Raw genomic sequence first — 21080 nt, forward strand, 5'->3', positions numbered from 1 at the left:
AATAAATGCGTCGCAACCGAGGAATTGTGATTGTTTGAAGGTAACCTTGGTGATGATATCTGAGTCTATTTCGCGAGTAGACTCGAATTCTATTCACAGAAGATGTTGAAATAAATAAGCAAGTGTGGCATGAAAATACAAGATCCATCTTACGCATTTTTAAAACATGAAATAATTATTGGAAGCTCTTTGCCTGCGGCCCGACTCCACACTGAATGTCATTTTGCATGATGTTTGAACAAACTTTTTTGTTTCGCATTTTTTTGTTATTCCGTCATTTATTATTGTGCCGTTTATATGTCGGCTATTGGTTCAGTTTTTTTTGTATATGATCTGAGTCTTGAAATTGTTGACACAGTTTCCTATCTCGAAATGTATTCAAATAAGATCAGTCACACAATTCCATTGCTGTTACTAATAACTTTTTTGTTTGTATGTTTCGTTTTGAGTACAGTCATTATATTTCCTCTGGCCACCGAATGTAATGTGTCATTGCTTTCTCAGATTGATTTCAAAACAGATGAGCAAAAATATGCACAGATATGACGTTTTCAATTAAATACCACCACTTGAGCATTCTATCACTGGCGATGTCTTCCACTTCGATGGATTTTCATTTGAGATTTGTTTCCACATTTAAATATAAAACGCACCAACCATTTTACAATAATAAAAAATATGCGGCAACAAATGCAAGCAATGAAAACATCGGGAAAATAAGCGAACGTGTAGTTTATACTCTTTTTTAGTTTATACAAAAGACTGAATAAAAGATAAAGAAAAGCCTAACATTTTGTGCGCTTTTCGTTCGTAAATATTATGGAAATGCATAAATATCATAGAATTTTCGTAGTAGAATGCGACGCATATAAAATTTCATGCAAATAATTTTTCAACATTCATACATAAGATTCATATCAGACGTGCACGAAATTGTGATTTGTTTCGCTTGCATGCGCTCAAAAATTAGCGAAAATCGTAATTTAGTTTTTTTTTTTTCAATTTTGTGCCAGTGTTGATTGTTTAAATTTCATTAAAACCCGACGATATCTATCACATGAATCAAGGACATGAAAAAATGCGATCGGAAATAAGTTGAACAATTCATGCAACGTCTGCTTACTGTTGGCCGTACAATTTGTACGGATAATTATAAAGCTTCGTCTCCGTCTTCGTTGGCAGTTTTGCAGTTTTTGCAGCATTATGCCATTATCACATCAAAAGCAAACAGTAAATTACATTTCGTTGAAAACTTGAATAACCATTGAACGTATGTGTGAATGTCTAATAATAATTATTCAATTAATTCATTAGAAAACGACTTTGTTATTGTGTGTCTGTGTGCATTTTTTACATCTCTTTGTCATTTACATGAAAAACTTTGCACGGCACGTAATTCAATTCATGTGTGTTCTATCATTGTGGTAAACCGTAAAATTTCCATGCGATTCAGATTGTACTTTGGTTTGTTCGCGAAGGTCAACAAAATGTTGAACAAAAAATCTCAACGTTGTGTCGCAAGGGTGCTATTATCGTGCGTAATATGAAAACCGCATTAAAATTTCGCACCGAATAAGTTTACCACAAAAAGTTATACAAAGGGGTCCTCCACGGGATTCACTGTAGAAAAGCCACTTTTTTATATGCTAATATAATTAAGTGCACAGGTAAAAAATATATATTGTCAACTCTTTTTCCCACCTGAATTTGACGTAAAATTTTCAAACTTCATAATTTCATTAAATGATTCACAAAATCATAATATTTCGTCGACACCATGGTTTTTAATAAAATTGACTCGAAATTCAATTGCAAAACTGAATGAATCCCATAAATTCAAATGGAGTTTGTTCACCATTTCTATGCATTGGAAATGAGAAGTGCATTCATTTCCACCGCTTTCTATTCATCACATAAAACTTCAACTCTAACTCATGTGTTGATTGCATACCATTTTAAAAGTCAACTTTTCCACAAGCAATTCATCTTCAAAGGAAATTATATTTAATTGTACATTGGGTTCATTTTCACGCTGTTGTTCCGCATTAGCACGCTCCTGTGGTGTTCATGCACACTTTCAATGATTCTGTTCTTCGTTTATATATTTTTTTGTTCGAAGCGTTTCAGAAAAAAAGTGTGTTCATTTCGAATGGTTTTTGTGTTAAATTCGTTGTCCAAAACTGGCTACGGCAGTGTATATTCACTGGTAATCGACTGTATAACTTTATTGTTCTGGTAGCAACAAGTGAGAACATTGTTCTCGCACATCTGAATTTCGAACCCAAAAAAAATGCATTCAAATGCCGAGCATCGTGTATGAAGAACCGCGCAAAACATAAATTCAATTCATTTCATTTTCGTTATCATAGCCTGTTTGTGTTGTCGCCTTTTCTGCTCTATTAATGTTTAATGTGTTCATTTAAACCGTTGCAGCTTTTTATAACCCAGCATGATTATAACGCGAACAAAACCAAATGAAGATTGAGCATAGAATGAAAATTTTCAACGTCAAATTCATTGTACAGATATCAAGAGAAAAGGTCAAAGAGTAATAAAAGTTGGAAGTGAAATTGACGACATTCCGGATTTATGGAGTCATTCAACAAAATAATTGACATCGTATTTACGATGAGCTGAATATTTCGACAACTTTTTGGTACTTCAAACAAAGCTGCCACATCAAACGTATAACACAAATAATCCATGAAATCTTTAGAGACGAAAAAATATTCGCTTCAAACGAGAGGCTTAATTACGTCATTCACGAACGGCATATTGAAATGGAGATTAAAATAGATACAACCACATTATCAATTTTTAAAAAGAATCCACTAAAAAATTAATTGACGAAAAATCGCAGCCATTTTTTTGACCCAACATTCATTTGATTTTCCAGCAGATTTGCCCAAACTTTTGATTAGAAGACAATTAAATACTTTTCATTACAGTTCATTCGCAAAATCCATTTCGTTATTTATAAATCGTTCGATTAATTTCATTGCAAACAGTAAAGAAATAGTAAATCGGCTTAATTTGTATTGAGAGCTTAAAATGAATACACTCGATTATACAGTGCCGTTAGAAAATTTGAGACCAAGCTCATTTTTTCATACAATTTCATACAAGTTGACCAGGCATTATAATGAGATATTTTCAGCCAGATGAATCAGCTCAGCTAGATATCGTCAGGAGCTGAAATGGAGTGAACACAATAAAAGTGATTGTTATAGTGATTGTAGTAATGTAAGTGTAATTATAACCATAACAATCACTTCTATTGTTTTCACTCAATTTCAGCTCCTGACGATATCTGGCTGAGCTGATTCATCTGGCTAAAAATATCTCATTATAATGTCTGAAGTTGACGATTTTTTGGAGCAATATTTAATATATTTCGGAAATAGCTAGACCCATAATTTTTTGTACACTTATTATTTTATTTACGGAGAATAAACTAGTGAAGTTTACAAAATGTGTCATTTTTCACACTTGAAAGTGCAAACCTCGGATATTTTGTAAACGCGTAGATATTTTTTGGTAAAACTTCACTAGTTTACTCTCCGTAAATAAAATAATAAGTGTACAAAAAATTAAGGGTCTAACTATTTCCGAAATATATTAAATATTGCTCCAAAAAATCGTCAATTTGTATGAAATTGTATGAAAAAAATGAGCTTGGTCTCAAATTTTCTGACGGCACTGTATATGTGAAATCAATGGATATATGCAATGTATATTTTCATCGAATTATTGTCTTGGCTACAAATAAAAGTTCAATTAAAACATATGGCACGTGTTAAGCGATGAGATAGCGTGAATGTAAATAAATGTGATAAATCGGTGTCCATTCTGTAATACAAAAACTAATAAAGATTCAATATCCCAACAAGGAGCTTTTCTTTCAAACTGTTTGGCATGATGAATTGCTGTTAGTTTGATTTATACGAAGGAACTTGGAAAAAATGTGATAGTAAATCTTTCTGCTGTGCTAGCGAACGAAAATTTCATCCCCGGAAAAAGATTCATCATGTTCCGCAAACAAACGTGAAAATCAAACAGAAATTTCAGCAAGTGGGATTATTATACATCAGATATATGAACAAAAATACACGTCATTTTGTGTTTTCAGTTTGATTAATTCGTTTATGTGTCGATGTTCAATCAATGTACCTAATAGAATCGTCCTATTTCCTCATTGAGTGTGATGACGACAATTTGAACTTTTTGTTTGATTTGCGGTGTAACAAATTTTGTTTGATTTTGACCGTTCGAATTGGACGTGCACTTTTTGAAAAACGTTTAGAATTCGTTGAAGTTTCGACAATTTATCGGCAATGAATTGAAACCAACAATATACTTTGGATTTTAGCCACCAAACACAAATTGATAAACCCGAGAGGATTTATTTCAAATAGTAGTAATTGGTAATTAAATGAACTTTTCTTTTGTTTTAATTACAGGAAGAATTGTTATTTTTACTTTCACATACAAGTGAATAAGCTGTGGTAAATTCTTGATATTCTGCATAAAAACATGCAAACAAAAAGAATTCACTGTTGATAAATAATTGTCACTTGTTACAGTATGTATTAAGTCGAATTAAGATTATAGTTTCAAATGACCCCGTTTTTGCTGGATTTTGAAATGAATTATTAAAGAAAACGGGCAATTTTCCAAACATGAGAGAATGTAATGCCAGAAGTCAATTACGTTTAGCTATCAATACTTCAATACTAAGATTTTGGAAAGTAATAGAATCTTTACATTTCCTTCAGTCTATGTATTTCGGATGGATATCCATCCGAGATATTTTAGAATATCTGGATATTTAACGCAACTGCACAGAGCCAGAGCTGTGTGCGTCGCACATATAATCTACGGTATGTCGCTACACGTAAAATACAGACACAGTGTGACTGTGTACGTGCGCCACTTGATACACATATACGTCGCGACATACCGTAGATTCTATTAGCGACGCACACAGCTCTGGCGCTGTGCAGTTGCATTGAATATCCAGATATGCTAAAATATCTCGGATGGATATCCATCCGAAATATATAGACTTATTTCCTTCCATTAAACTTTAATATCCAAATTATCCATCTCGTAAATCGACAAAAAAATTATTTCTGCCTTTCAGCACTTAATTAAAGTCAACCAAAGTTAGACGCTCAAATTGAATGAGTGTTACATTACGTGAATCATTTCAAATAAACAAGGTATCAGAGTGCATAATTGCATTCAGCTATCATGGTGTGCCACCATGACGTGTGACGAATAAGTTTAGAGCAAAATGCAACCATAATAAATGAATAAAGCAAAAATGTCAACGGAATAATTTGCATGCAAATGAATGCATCATAAAAATGTAATAGAATTTTTCGTGTGAAACGAGCAGCTGAAGACTAAAACACATCTTAAAACAATAGAATGCTCGCTTAGTTTGCCTAGTAAACAAAATCAATTGTATTCATTTGAAAAGTGTGAGAGAAAATCCGTTTTTAAAACATCGTACCCAATAAATACATCGATTAAATTGCGAGGAAAAAAAATGCACAAGCCAAGAAAAAATTGTACATTTTCCTTCATCTTCTGTTTCGTTCCAAATAACGTTCCAATCCGAACGTGCCGTATTCACACTAGCATTTGAAACGCTTTTTGCTGGGTAAATAAACACGCGATCCTCATCAAGTGTCACCAAGCAAAATTCCTCTTTCTTTCATTTTCTTTGCTTGCAATGAACGTGTAATAGAAATGAATGTGATGTGAAAATTCTGGAAAATTCCGTTTACAATTTCAAAGTGGGAATAAATGTTGCACAAAAAACACCATGAAAACAAACAACAAATTGTGAGAATAAAGAAACGTGTGGAAGAGCATCCGTGTCATGGGTTTTATTCCGATGCATTTTAGTTCATTAATAACAAAAAAAAATGGCTGAACATTTTGAGAGAAAAAAATGACAGAAGTTACGAAAAAGTGGTGTAGCATAAAACGATAAACAAATCACGCAAAATTGGAATATTCAACATCGTTATGGAAAAGACGGGAAAAGAGTTGTACGGATTTTTAATTTGTTCGGAATTAGCTTTTTTACAATACGATACCAAGTCACAATGAAATCATGATGCCATTTATTTATTTTTAAAAACATTCCGAATATATGTGCTTTAATATCAGTCGATGATTTCTTTTTTTGATTAATTTTTATTTTATTTGAAACTTATTTTGACCGATAAATTACAATGTTTGACAATAATGAAAAAAATTTCAATGAACAATATTGCGAATTCCCAGTCGAAATAATTTTTTTAAAAAAACCGAATAATAATGTCAGCCAAAAAATGCTCAATGCCAATATTTTTTAAATTTGAAATCATAAAAACCATACGGCATTTAATCCAGCGCCAATATTCAAATTAAAACGCATATATGGAATGTGTTGCGACCTTTCGGCGGCTTTTAAAAAACGTAATTAATTTGTGTGGTTTGCATGTTCGGATTCACTTCTATTTCGTGAAAGTTTCGGCATACGGTTTTTTTTTGGAAACTATTCCAAATAAATCTAGCCCAATTTCAATTTCATCGCAAATCTCAAAAAAGCCATATTATTTATTACATTCAAGTCAAATTAAGCGCTGAAAGCGGATCTAAATCCATTTGACCGCATTAGACGAGCGCATATTTGCATGTGAATGTTGATTGCGGTAAAATAATAAGTGAAAATCTCAGGAGTTATTTTCCACTTGACATTAACTATATTTGTTGAATTGGAAATCGTGATTTGTTTTTTGATCTCAGTCTTTTCTCGTTAATGTTCATTTTTTTTTTTTGAATTTCCATGAATTTTGCCATCGACCGAAACGAGTGCACTGCATATATTGTACGAAAGCTGAGCTCGTTGACAAATGAATTTTGAGTGTTTTTGTTACTTTTCCCGTTCTTCATCCATCCGAAGCCATGCATTGTGTCAGTGTTTCACATTGTTGTCGTTTGTCAAAAAAAGCGTCTAATTAAATTTAATTACAGGATTGTTGAGAGTAAAAATGAGTAAATCTCAACGAATAAAGTTATAATGATATCATTTGTTATTGTCATCGCAATTGAAATTGTTCGTTTTTTTTCGCTATGCATTTGAGATTGGTAGCAGCATTTCACTGCAGACATTTAATTTAGAGCGATTATTTTGTAACTTTTTTTTCGCCATTCATTCCATCGCTGTCACTCACACTGCCACTTTAAATTTAGCCATGGCCATTGTTTAAAAATGTCATTACCTTCTTTTATGCGCGGCGTTAATAAAATGTGTTAAGATCATAATATTAAATTTAATTCGCCTTGTTTGATGATCCGCGCCAATGTGTGTGCGTCGCTTATGGAATTCCAGTGTAAATGCGTAATGCAGCATTTATCTTTGTGCCAAAATTTAAATCGCGTGAATCTAATAAAATTGCGTACTCTTCACACAGCATGAAGGAATCTCGGCTGTCAGCCAAAAACTGGGTTTATGAAGAAATTAATTAACGTGAGCAATTCGCAAATGGAAATGAAGCGCACAGAAAAGGGGGGCGACAGTGACACAGAAGATGTGACGAAAAAAATAGATCACATCATTCTCATTAAAAAGATAAAATGAGATTTTGGTAGCACATTTTATGGCTACACTTTTGGATGCGCTTACAAAATAAATAGACTTAAGTCATTGTTGAACTTGATATTTTGTTGCTCAAATTCGGATTCATCAATTTATAGTTGATGCAAATATTTCTCGAAAAACGATCGGCCATTGCCGTTTGGAAACGATTTTATTGTTGAAAAATAAACGGTGGAAATTTTACCTGTCCCAAGAAAAGATGAAACGAAGCGTTAAAATGTGATTTTAAATGACTTGTTCAATCACTTCTTTAAAATACAATGACCATTTTGCGTGTTTGTAGTTGAAAATAAATCGCTGGCAAATTCACTGAATTCAAAACCAAAAGTGTTCAAGTTTCATAGCGATTAAAAGGAAAACTACAAAATTCTTCGAAGAATAATTAGCCGTTCATCTCATTTTAATGATTTAAGTCATACAACTTGCTGGCAGACTAGCTGTATTGTATGATTTTAGCTAATGGTGCACGTATTTCACACCTTGATTACGGTCATAACCTATAATTTTCCCATATGTTGTCGATCATAGTGTAAATTGTCATTAAAAGTGGTTTGTGTATATGTATGTGTGTTTTGAGTGTGTGCCGGTTATTTTTTCCTTGCATTGTGCGACGTGCTTAATGATAGCTTCGTATACACACATTTAACGGATAATAATAATACAGTTATATTCAACATCAGGTGACATGGTTAGTAATCCATAATGCGTTTTGTTGTTGCTAGTTGTACGATGTTGTGAATAAGCATAAGCAATTGCTTGATAGTTCATCGTACGGCGTTTATTTTGAATGCAATGCTCAAGGTCATTAAGCTTCATTGTTAGTATCGTTCAGTACGCGGCAATAAAATGAAAGAAAAAAAAAAACCAAACAAACAAACAAACTGAAAAAAACCCACCTCCCGACTGGCCTTCGTCGACATTGTTTGAAACGGTGTGCTCTTTCATTGCGCACAGGACATTGATAGTCATAAAACGACAAACATTTGGGGGAAAGAGCAAGAACAAAAAAGCACATAAAGAAATAAATGAATAAATAACCTACATAAACGTAAAATAAACGACAACGGTCAACGGATAATGGATAAAGTAAAGTTTATGTGTGCACGTTTTTCGGTTGAAATTTCTCTCTCGAGAATTTCATTATTTTCGATAAATATTTCGCCGAATAGAGAAAACGAAACACATTATCCCAAGTTCTTTGGCAATTTTCAGTAGACAAATAACCCGACAATTTAGGCAAGAATCATAAATGAATGTGCGCCAGTTTTGTTCGCTTTCATTTTCTACAACCGAACAATTCCATTCACCTTTTTTTTCTCGTTTATGACCGAAATCAAATGTTCGGGGACAAAGGTGAATTACATACGAATGTTTATCGTCCATTTTGTGATGGTTTCCAATGTCTTTTTTCTCTCTATCATTTAAAAGAAATGAAATCATTTTACCAATCATGCACAGCATATCATGGTATCTGTCTACTGCATTCCAATTTTATACTTTATTGGTTAAGATTTTGTGTAACTAATTTGACCATGAACGCTTGAATTTCATCCAACGAGATGGATTCTTCGATTAAAATTATATCTATTTAGATCAGACACGAATTGGTAAATTCTTCTGATATATCTGAATATACGGGCTCGTTTTGTGCTAAATTAAACTCTCCAATTTTCAGAATGTATCCATATCACTTTTCCGTTGAATAGCGTTTGGCAAATTGATTGTGTAATAATTTAATAAGATCCTTGTAGGACACAAACCTATTGAAACAAAAAGGAGCTAAAATCCCAAATCCAATAAGTAAATTGGTGATTCGATCGCATTTTGATGTCATTTTCGAGAAATGCCAATTTCTCATTTTAATATTCATTTGTATGTTCGACCGTTGTAAAATTGCTTGCCATTTAATATAATCCATTTAATTTCGGAAATAATTGACCATTTAGGCGTCGCATCGCATTTTCATCCATTTTATCAGACGAAAATATAATTAGCAATTCGAAAAAGACAAGCGAACAAAAAAAACCGACAAAAAGATATCATGCACAAGCACCATGAAAATGGAACCAAATGAGATAAACGAATACGTCAAGAGCCGCATGAAAAATGGGCCAATTTGATGCGAAGCATAAGGTTTAGTCGGTTATTCGCATCAAGTTGTTCTGAAAATGATGTGGATTCTTTTTTCTTTCATTTTTTGCACACGTTCTTCGGTTTGCTGCGGCAACTTATGCTGCTTATCAGGCACCAAAAAAAACGAACATAATATATATTTACAACAATAACTGAAATTACATCAAGCTAAACTTAATAGTTGGTAATCACGCGACATAAAACCCAGTTTTCTCACTACCACACATTTTTTTATCCATTTAAATGCAAACACCACCATTATAATCATCATCATCATCATCACTATGGCGGTGTTTGTGAATTTCTATTCATTCGAGAAAGGAATTCGGATTGAGTTTCAAAACCACTTGAAAATTAGTAAATGTAAAAATACATTGAAGCAGTTATAATACATAGTATAACTAAATGAATTCTATCCAATTGGTATGAACATCATTTGCATCGACGAAAAAGAAAAACATTTTTTTGCGCCAAATGAAAAGAAAAATGCTCGAACCACTTGATGATTGTGTGACGCCGGCATGTCTAATATTTATATACCATCGAGTTTTTGCATTTGATACAATCTGGAAATTGTTGACAACCTTATCTGAGATTATACGTTTCTTTTTCTTCTCCTCGTTCACCATTACAATTGGTGTTACATTCTCAATTTATGGCTTTTTTTTAATCGGCCCCCGTATTCGTGGGAAAAACGATTTAATAATAATAATCATTATAATAACACATTATCGTGTATGGCAAGACTGTGACCGAGTTTTTTTCCTTTTCGTTATGAGAAGAAAAACAGGAAAAAATGTGTTATACGACGAAAAATGCCGACAATGTAAAACTACTTAAATACTAAAAAGACCAATGAAAGGAAGCCATAGATTTCTTACACCGGATTTTCACAACAGCAAACTGACGATTTAAGTATTCGCAAACGGGGCAAATGGCAAGCATAAGCACACAGTTAATTAGAGTGGAATTTTGTTTCGATAAAAAAGAGAGAGAGAAAAGTGTCGATTCTTTAAGTTGTCGCTTTCTTATAGCAGCAAAAGAAATTTTATACGCAAATAATTTATGTTGATGTAATATGCTTGTTTTATTGACAAGACTACGACTCATTTCACAAATATTGATTTTTCGCTTCGTTGGCAATCTTTTGAAATGATCAATTATGTGATATTTCGCTATTATCGATTTTGCCGTCGCTAATGCCCAATTTTGCCCTTCCCAGGTTCGGCACCGAGAAGGAATCAGACAGAAAGCCTTCTTCTATTGATAATTTAAAGTGATGTTACCAAAGTCGGTCATAACTTTTATTAATCCGAAACTGCGCTGCAATTTCCTTGAAAGTATCGATGAACAACTGTGAGCAACAATAACATAATTACATAATCGATGAAAAAAAAAGCCCATTGTGAAAGTTTTTGTGTGGTTTTACGTTTCTTTTGACTTCGTTCGAAAGAAGAAAATGCATCCACGACCATGCATACTATGCAAATTAGCAGACATCTCTATTCAAAAATGAAAATTTGTGTAAATGTAAAAAAGAACAGAGCGTAAGATGTGCATGAAATATTTAATGGCATTTTTTTTCTTGCTATAACAAGCAAGCGAAGATTTTCGCGATGTAAAATGTAAAACGGTTTGGAAGATGTTGAAAGAACGACCGACACGAATTGAAATTGAATATTTTCAATGTAACTATAAGAATGTTGTGGAATAACGATAGCGATAACGGCCACAACCATCGCATGCAACGCTTGAAAAACCTAATTTGTATTTTAATGTAATAAATTTTATTAATGATTTTAAATTGCTTGTGCAAAAACTTTTGGCTAAGTTTCATTTTGGCTGGTGATTGTGTGTGTTTCGGTTCTTTTCTCTCTATCTTTCTTTTGATATCATGTTTTTTTCCATTCAGAATCTACATTGTAAGTAGTGTAACAACAGATGCGATTAAGGCTTCATTCAAACGGGAATCAATCGGGAGCATTGAGAGATTTTGCATGTCGATGGAAAAAGGCCACTGCACCATTGGCCAGACTGTAAAATTAATAACTTCGACGAATGGTACTATTCCAACAATCTTTTCGACACCGAATGAAACATCAACAACTAGTTTAACAACTATTGCCGAAAGCTTGTTGGCAAACGAAACGTGAACGAAAGAAGCGCACACACAATTGTAGTTGTGCAATTACCAAAAACTGATGCATCTGTCGAGCATCGACCATTTAAAAAAAGGCAATATACAAGAGACGAGCAGAATGTTAATAGATTCATCCGTCGGCGAACCAAGAGCGATGATGAACCGTACCGATGGGGTGATGATGAAAAATGTAAATGCAAAACGTGCAACCATCGATGATGTAACTAATGGCCGAACAATGACAAAATCCATGAACTTAACTGAATCTGGGCAAGAAACTAAACTGAGTCGGATATCATGAGAGTAGTTCGACAAGTGTACGGCATTATCAAAGCAAATGACCAAATGTCGAGAGTGAGAGTTGTGTGAAAAGACGATATTGAATCTTGTCGAGAACGTGCTGAAAATGTGACCCAATGCAAAATCAAGCATACAATCGACATCTATACTGTCATTTAATTCAAGTAGCACCTCAAACACGAACCACGTCCAACGTTTTTCAAAACGAAAAAAAAAACCGAATATGTCCTGCAAGCGACATCGGCATGGATAATGACGGTTCGGGATTCTCTCAATGTTTGGCATGAACTCCATTGATTCACGATTCGGAATGTCAATCGACGGAACGCTGTCTGAATAGATAATTTTCTTGCGCGTTCAATGTGCAACGGATAAATCGTCTGAACAAATGAAAGACTTTAACTGCGTTGCGTTTATCAATTGATAAAGCAATGCAAAAGTTTCAAAGAATATTTCAAATGAAGAAAAGGGCCAAAACCACAATGAAAAACTCTTGAAATGAAAGCTTAAATGATACCAGTGAAAAACATGAATGATAAATGTGCTAATCGGTTGAGTTATTAACAAACAATGATTTATAGCATGTCGTCGACATGCTCTTTACTTCACGCAAGTACTTTAGTCTCGTATCTTATCGACGAAAACAATGAGTTTTAATATCATTTCGAACAGATGTTTTGGTTTCTTCTCGTTTTTCCAGAACCACAATGCCCTGTTGTGGCACACAACTGCGGCACATTGAACGTTCACTCCTCTGTAGAACAAATTTAAAACACTTTACTAAGAAATGCATTGAAATTATGAAAAACTTTTGACAGTTGTTGCAAGCAACGAGGAAGTTTAAAGCTGCATTTGAAAAGCTAGTGAAAATCCTAGTGAGAATCTGCAAAAATCATGAACTTATGAAATATTCCAGTTTGTATTGCATAATGTGTTATATTTTCTTGATGCGTGTGTTGAACCACAGACTTACATTTGGTGCAAGTATTTTAATGAGTTCAAGTAATGGATGCGTGTCTTTAACAAAAGATAAATGCTTATGGATTGATAGTATGCATCTTATGAAGGTGTTCGAGAGAGGACAAGATAGTTTTCATTCTGCATTCACTTGTGTTATTATTCTTATTCTACATGGTGAAATTGCACCAATCCTTCAGAACATTCACGGAATATTGTACGATTTTGTGCGATGATATTACATCATTGCCGTCTTCATTCGTTTCATTATCTTTTATCATTTGTTCGTATAAATAAAATGACGGTAAACTTAGTCACACACAATTCTTTTCACATATTCTCGTCAAACATAAAACGGTGTTTTTATTTCACCACACTCGTCGTATGTTCCCATTCTGCGTACATTAATTTGCCTCAATTTTCTCGGCACTTCTCGTGCTCGCAACAAAAATAAAGTTGCATAATGAAAAGATATTTACCGTACGCTAAGATTAACTGCGATGTTTTTTGTTTTTGTGTACGTGTACTGAAAATCATTATGTGTGCATTTTACGAAACAATGCATTTTCACAATTTATGCGCTATAACAAATGTTTACCAACGTTGTGAAAGCTCAAGCGGAAGAAAGAGAGAAAAATGAATCCCGATGCAGAATAGTAGAATATAAAAAGTGATGAAAAAAATGTGGCATGGATTATAAAAGGGTGCCAGTATCGTAACAGCAATGTCATCAACTATTTTAGTTTCACTAAATATACACAAAATTAAAAACACATAGGAAATTATGTAAATGAATCAAAGTTTACTTAGTTTATGAAATGACAAAAAATTCACCACCATGGTGATTTTTCTCACATAGAAATACTTTCGGACGGCTTTTTGTGGTTGAATGAATTTTATTAAAGAATGCAAAAACGACATTCATTTAAATTAAAAATGAAATGGAACTTACATCTGTAAGTCTAACTTTCCCACACTGTTTTCAACTTTACTGAAATAAGAGATGAGATGATGATATTAAAATCGTTGTTAGATTAAATTCCTTGTAAGCCCCCGATTTTGATTTACTCCTTTTTAAGAAAGAGTTATCGAGCGAGCAACTTTTTGCTTAGCGGGTATAGTATACAGTGACTTCAAAATGACTTTAATCGATATTTATAATGGTTTGGCATGGCATACAATCCATTAGAATGCATTTAAAATGATTTAAAATTATTTTGTACTCGGCTAATTCCGTCGAAAAAATGCTAGAGAGTTGAGTGCATGGCTATTTTTCGACCCTTAAATGTTGTCGAATCAGTGCGAAACCACTTTCATTGTTGTCGAATTATTGGTTATTATCATTTAGCAAAGCTAATTGGTACCAAATAGCTCTTCTAAATGATACCAAATAGCTCAACTAAAGCTATTTAGTTCCAATTAGCTTTTGCTAAATGATATCATTTAGCTCCCGAACATTTTTCCGAGGATCTTTTCTACATAACATTTTTCCTCTGAACCCCTCAAATATTCCATTCTCAGCAAGCATATAATTTTATGCTGTGGATGGCAGCAGCAATGAGTGAAACTCTGGTTATAAGACACATGGTTCACATTGACTGTAAATGGAATAATATGTTCCTAGCATTGATTTTTCGTAAGGTAAACATCAATTAAAAGCAAACATGCGTTGCATAAGTTTGAATCTTGAATTATAGCTTAATGTCACGAATAAAAGTGTAATAAACAAATCAAACCACCGAACTGATTTTATTGATTGATATTCAATTTTATAAATAAAATTCAAATGCATTTGTAATGTCGTGAAATAGCGGTGAAATGATATGTTTGGCATTTTCATAAAAGCTATTCGCATGTGTTGATTTAATTTTCCATTACCATGTTATTCTGGTCCGAATAAAACCCGATCAAATGAAATTATTTTCACAAATTGAGTGTACGTGGTCATAGATAAATGTGAATAGCAACGGTTGTGCAAGATATTTACTGTGTTTTTTACTGTTTTGAAACATGTCCTTCTCTACATTCTTGAGTTTTAAAATTCGCAAAATCTTTAATAAGAACCATTTGAACTTGTTGAAAACCAGAGTTCAGACTATAATTCACAGTCTAATTAGCTTTGTGGTTAGTTAAAAATAAGTGATTTTCTTCAAAAAATATTAAATATTATATTATTTAGTAATTTAAGGAAAAATGTTTTTTAGGTGAAATTGTTCGTTAAATTTATTCAAGTAGTGGTGATAGGGTTCACTACTTCCTTCATTCGAGTATTTCGTATTTTTTTCAAAGAATTCTGTAGCAATACCAATATTCATGGTTTTCATTACTTCAGTGATAAATTGCTACACAAAAGTGAAAGGTGAGTCCAAGTTCTTCCACAATCCACATATACTTCGAATTATTCGGCACCTTTTTAATTTCACTTTTACATAAGATGGTGGTGGATAATTAGTTTTGGTTTATCACTCGGTTTGTGTGGTACTATGATTCGCGCCGTTTGGTTGGACTGGAATGAGAATCCAATGACCTTGAATTTTGATGAAGTGGCACCTATTTCGACCATCCCATTCCCAACCGTAGCAATTTGTCCCAACGTGAAAACTTTAAAGAATAAATTGGATGTATCATCTAAGTTCAAAATAGAGGATCAGAATATAAAGTTTTCTGGCAAACTATCTGATATTGAGTAAGTAATTTTTGAAGATATTAGAGACTTTAATACTCACATCTCGATATTTAATATTTTTATTCGAAGAAATACTTTGCGGCAAAGATACATAATGATGACTTTTTTTGTATATAAATATCTTTGTGCAGGGCATCGCAATTTGATGCGTTAGGACACATTTGTCCAATTTTGTCTTTACTTCTTAAATACCGAAATGATTTCACAAACGAATCCATCTACGATGTACTTGAGAACCTCGCTCCCAATCTTCATTATTCATTGTCTGGATGCCAATGGCAATCAAGTGACATCAGGTGCTCTGACCATTTTATTCCAATAATGACTACGGAAGGTCTATGTTTTGTATTTAATGCTTTGAGCTTGAATGAAATGTATACAGATGAGTAAGTCTCTTAAATTGCCAATTCGTAAAGATGAAAAAAGGTAAATCAACAATTTTCAGAATGGTGTCAAGAAAGAAGATGACCACGATCAACAGTCCAATGACATCTGGCTGGAGTTTTGAAAGTGGTTATACTGATGGATTTGAAGGCAACACTTATCCCAATCGTATGATTGGTGCGGGTCAAAATTATGCTATGGATTTTGTTGTTTCGCAAAACACGAATGATTATGATCATATATGTACACACCTTCTTAAAGGATTCATGTTGGATATAAATGTTCCAGGTGAAGGAATATCCAAATTTCATGATAAACTCTTCATTTTAATGTCACAAGATATTAAGATAACGATTAAACCTAAACTAAAAGATATTTCGAAAGGCATGAGCCTTTATAAATCAAATCAGCGTCAATGTTTTTTCAATTCTGAGCGAAAATTGCGATACTTCAAAATCTATACGAAAACCAATTGCGAAGATGAGTGTTTGGCGAATTTCACCAAAAATGAATGCGGATGTGTAAAATTTTCTATGCCAAGTATGCATTCAGCAAATTCCATTAATTGGCTCCCAAAACAAAATTAATTCCATATTTTTCACAGGAGACAAACATATAAAAATCTGTGGTGCAGCGCGTATCAGATGCTATATAGACGCTCAGAAAAGATATGAATCCCATTATGGAAAATTGTTTCGTGACGAATGTAATTGTATGGAATCATGTATTGATATTCAGTACGATATAAAAACTGAAAAAAACAATTTATTTATGACGAACAAGAGTAACAATATTGGATTCGAAGCGAGTGAAATAGGGTATGGACTATGTTAAATATATTCATAAAAACGCATAAATAATTTAAAAAAAATCTTCAAAAAATCAGTCAACTGTCCACACGAGTCTCCATTTTCTTCCAAGATCCCGAAGTCAAAATAGAAAAACGGGTGGAAAGGTACACACTTACTGATTTTCTAGCAATTTGCGGTGGTTTGCTTGGATTATTTTTTGGAATTTCCTTTTTGAGCATCGTCGAAATCGTCTATTATGCCACAATTCGCTTGTTTTGGACCATTTATCGTCCAAGACCACCAAAAATACAGCCACAGGAGGATTATGAACCATTTGGCCAAAAGCTATACTACAAATATCGATTGGTATGATCATTGATCACTTATCTTCCAAAAAACTTCGACATTTATCTACATTTCAATTTTGTCGTTATTAGACGAGATGGATGTACACTTTGTGGCAGGTGTTGCGGATATTTTTTAAAGAATTCTGCAAAAACAGTAACATCCATGGCCTTCGATATGTGACCGAAAAAAAGCTACATATTATTGAGAGGTAAATCCATTTATGAAATCGAGATCAAGAATTTTTTCAGCATTCGCATTCGCATTCACTTAGATTGGTATGGTTGATCTCCATTGGTGTTGCTCTCTGGTATAGCGGTTCCATGATTCAGAAGACCTATATCGAGTGGCAAGAGAACCCAGTGAAAATAAGCACAACAGACACACGATCACTGATTGAGACGATCCCATTTCCCACCCTCACAATATGCCCAGACATTAAAGCGCAGAAACATAAATTGAATATAGCATCAGCACTTGAGTCGCTTAAATCTCAATCCAATTTATCTCACATAAAGTAGGTAATTTAAAAAAATTGTTCGAATTTTCGGAATTTTTCTCAATTTTTTCTGCGTTCTTTCTAGCGCCATCCGTGTCAATGCTTTGGCTCAAGTGTGCCCATATCTACCAGGTCAAATTGAGCTTGACGACGATTTTGCAAATGAATCTATGTACAATACCCTTCGAGATATTGCACCCAATTTGGAAGTATTTCTATGTCGATGGCATTTTAAAGATTGCATCAAGAATTTTAAACCCATGTTCACAGAGAAAGGTCTTTGTTTTACATTCAACGCCTTGAATTCGCATGAAATATACACAGACGGGTGGGTTTATTACCAATAGAAAAATTCGTCCGCACCTTAATACGCTTACAACCAAATACATCACACATTATATTTTTAGAATGATAATGAACATGAGGACGGTTGAAAATAATCAGAATGTATCCTCACACTGGAGTCTACAAAATGGATATTCAAATCCATTCAATGATGGAAATTATCCATTCCAGGCTGTTTTGTCAGGAAGAAAAGTTTACATGGGCCTTTCACTTCTTACCTCTAAAAATAATGTGGAGCCTCAATGTAGTGGCATCGAGCAAGGATTTAAAATATTTTTATCCACGCCTGGTGAAACATTGCAAACGTCACATAGGTACTTTCAAATACCGTTTTTACATAGTAACGTGATAAAGATTGATCCTGTATTAACAACAACCACCGAAAAATTGCGTCGCTTCAAACCACATCAACGAGAATGTTTTTATGGCGATGAGCGACAGTTGCATTTCTTCAAAATGTACACGCAAATCAACTGCAAAGAAGAATGTTTGGCGAACTTCACAAAGCAAGAGTGCGGATGCGTGAAATTTTCGCAGCCAAGTATATGACATATTGCCTTTACTATAAAAAATTGATATTTAATTTCTGCGTAGGAGACAAGAGTACTCGAATCTGTGGGGGAGCAAAGATAGAGTGTATGAAGGAAGCAAAATGGAAAATTCAAACCACAAATATAGGTAAAACATTTGAAGAAGAATGTAATTGCATACCAGCATGTACATTTATCAAATACAACGCAAACTGCGACCGGACTGCGGTGGACCCGGATTCGTTAAATCATTGGGATGTACCGAAAGAGTACGATTACAACAATTAAATAAAATTAAAAATACACTAATTCCCTCTTCAATCGTTTTAGTAAATATCTTACAATAGTTCTTTTTGCCTTCAACGTCCCAGATATAAACACAGTCAAAAGGAATGAGCTGTACACTTACGGTGATTTCTTAGCAGTTTGTGGTGGTTTGCTTGGACTTTTCACGGGTTTTTCTGCATTGAGCTTCATCGAAATAATTTATTTTGCCACTTTGCATTTATTCTGGAAGCTTCGCTCCTTGAAAGCGAAGAATGCGGCAGCACCAAATCATCAAAATGCTAGCAATATAGCACCTCGACAAGTGACTAATGCGTGGATATAATGGATTGGGGTCATAGACTTAACTTGCTTTAAAACATAGCATCCAAGTGATTGTTATGCTATTACTTTATCACTTCATTATTCAGTTTTTTATTAGTTTTCTTCAAGATTTTTATTAGAGAATCAAATTGTGTGAAATATTCTCGAATATTTGTTTCTGTGTAAGCAATTTCTGACACTTAATGCTTTAACGACACTAACAATGAGGAATTCACAAAATATGATATGTTAAAATAAATAATATTGACGTTGTTGCCATAAGAATTATATGTTTAAAAGAATACTTTTAATACCATATCTGGAAATATACGCAAATGCAGTAGAAATGCTAGATGTATGTGGAAAAAAGCCATAAAAATTTAAAGTTATGGATATCTTGAGTGACATTCCTAATGAAAAAGCAATGCAACATATCATCAATAAAAAACAGAGTATGCATGTACAGTACGTTTTTTTATATAGAGTCATCGTTTTTTTTAGACAAAAACACAGAAGTAATTTTATATACATTTTATTTAATATCTAAGCTACGGCGCACACAATCAATATTTAATCCATTCTCCAAGGGCGTCGCCAGAGGGGGGCAGGGGGGGGGGGCGGCAGACCCCCCTGAGCAAATTGTCCTCGATTTTTAAAATGCCAGACATCAAAAAAAATTTTTTAGAGGACCGATGAACTAATAATCGAAAGAGCTATTTCACATTTCAAATTTTACTCATTTTTTTTTTTGAAAAATCGATGACATCAGTTCGTTGGATCATTTAGAGTCTGTTTGTAATTATATAAACATTTGTTACTGAATTTATCAAACTAACGTCTCAAAACAGCGACAAAGCAAAGTATAAAACTTACATTGTTTTGTTTATATGAGGCATAAACATCACAATTGAAAGCGATAGCCAACTCTTTGCATTTATAGATGAATCGGTTGTTTTCTTTCTTCACATATGTGTTTGTTTTATTACCAACGAACTGATGTAAGGGATTTGTTATTTTTTGGGTTTGTTTGCAGTAGACTTATCAAAGTTATTTTTTTTTTATCAAAATTAAGTATACAATTTTTTTATGATGAAAAATAAGTGCTAATGCAATGACATATTCTATTATCTCATTGAATATTATCAATAAGTTTCAATTTCTTGGCCTGCTCTGATCTTGTATATATGGATAGATAAAATTCCAGATCAATTGGAGTGTGGAAAAATACATATACAGCTTTGAAAACGGAAATAGAAAATATCGAAAAAGCTGACCAGTGAAAAACTCGAAAAATTAGAATTGTGCGATGTTATTCGAGAAGCAAACACTTTTTTTCCTACGATTAAACAAGTTCTATTGATAGCGTTAGCCCTTCCTTGCACCACATGTACAATAGAACGTTCATTTAGTACACTGAGAAGAGTGAAAACGTGGCTCCGCACAACAATGCTCGCAAACCGTCTCACAGGTAGCTAACTGTGTAACAATAAATATGAATAACACTCTAAAGTTTAATTCATTACAGGTCTTTGCATGTTAAGCATTCACCGCGAGCTTGTAAAAGAAAATAAAAACAAGATATTGAACGAAGTTTTGGAAAAGTTCGCATCAGATACAAGAAAAATATTGCTAAAATAAGAAAACATAAATGCATAATATAATATGTATTTTATATCTATTGTAATAAGTTATAAACTGACACGGATGATTTTGAATTAATTTTAT

At 33.4% G+C, this 21080-nt stretch overlaps 2 protein-coding genes across 2 annotated transcripts; both read left to right on the forward strand.

The window, feature by feature from the left end:
* Positions 1-16319: 16319 nt before the first annotated feature.
* LOC116349057 (pickpocket protein 28-like) lies at positions 16320-17321 on the forward strand (the record flags this gene model as incomplete). The annotated part of the gene is made up of 3 exons (XM_031780311.1): positions 16320-16797; positions 16862-17075; positions 17144-17321. Coding segments are annotated over exons 1-3 (870 nt in total), but the record flags the coding sequence as incomplete, so codon positions are not given.
* Positions 17322-17329: 8 nt separating this feature from the next.
* Positions 17330-19377, forward strand: LOC116349059 (pickpocket protein 28-like). Its single transcript, XM_031780312.1, has 7 exons — positions 17330-17414; positions 17486-17604; positions 17668-17910; positions 17978-18220; positions 18300-18778; positions 18832-19036; positions 19098-19377. Exons 2-7 carry the CDS (start codon positions 17495-17497, stop codon positions 19375-19377), a joined length of 1560 nt encoding a protein of 519 aa, XP_031636172.1. The 5' UTR covers positions 17330-17414; positions 17486-17494.
* Positions 19378-21080: the final 1703 nt, after the last annotated feature.

The sequence above is a fragment of the Contarinia nasturtii genome, unplaced genomic scaffold (assembly GCF_009176525.2).
Source record: "Contarinia nasturtii isolate CC-2019 unplaced genomic scaffold, AAFC_CNas_1.1 Cnas_scaffold_2806, whole genome shotgun sequence".
Classification (NCBI taxonomy): Eukaryota; Metazoa; Arthropoda; class Insecta; order Diptera; family Cecidomyiidae; genus Contarinia; species Contarinia nasturtii.

What these genes read in the sequence shown, in the direction of transcription:
- LOC116349059 (XM_031780312.1), top strand. Translation starts at nt 17,495, where the DNA reads ATGTACACTTTGTGGCAGGTGTTGCGGATATTTTTTAAAGAATTCTGC. An exon ending in TCCAATTTATCTCACATAAA is followed by an intron (nt 17,911 to 17,977) that starts GTAGGTAATTTA and finishes CGTTCTTTCTAG; the next exon opens with CGCCATCCGTGTCAATGCTT. An exon ending in CATTGGGATGTACCGAAAGA is followed by an intron (nt 19,037 to 19,097) that starts GTACGATTACAA and finishes CAATCGTTTTAG; the next exon opens with TAAATATCTTACAATAGTTC.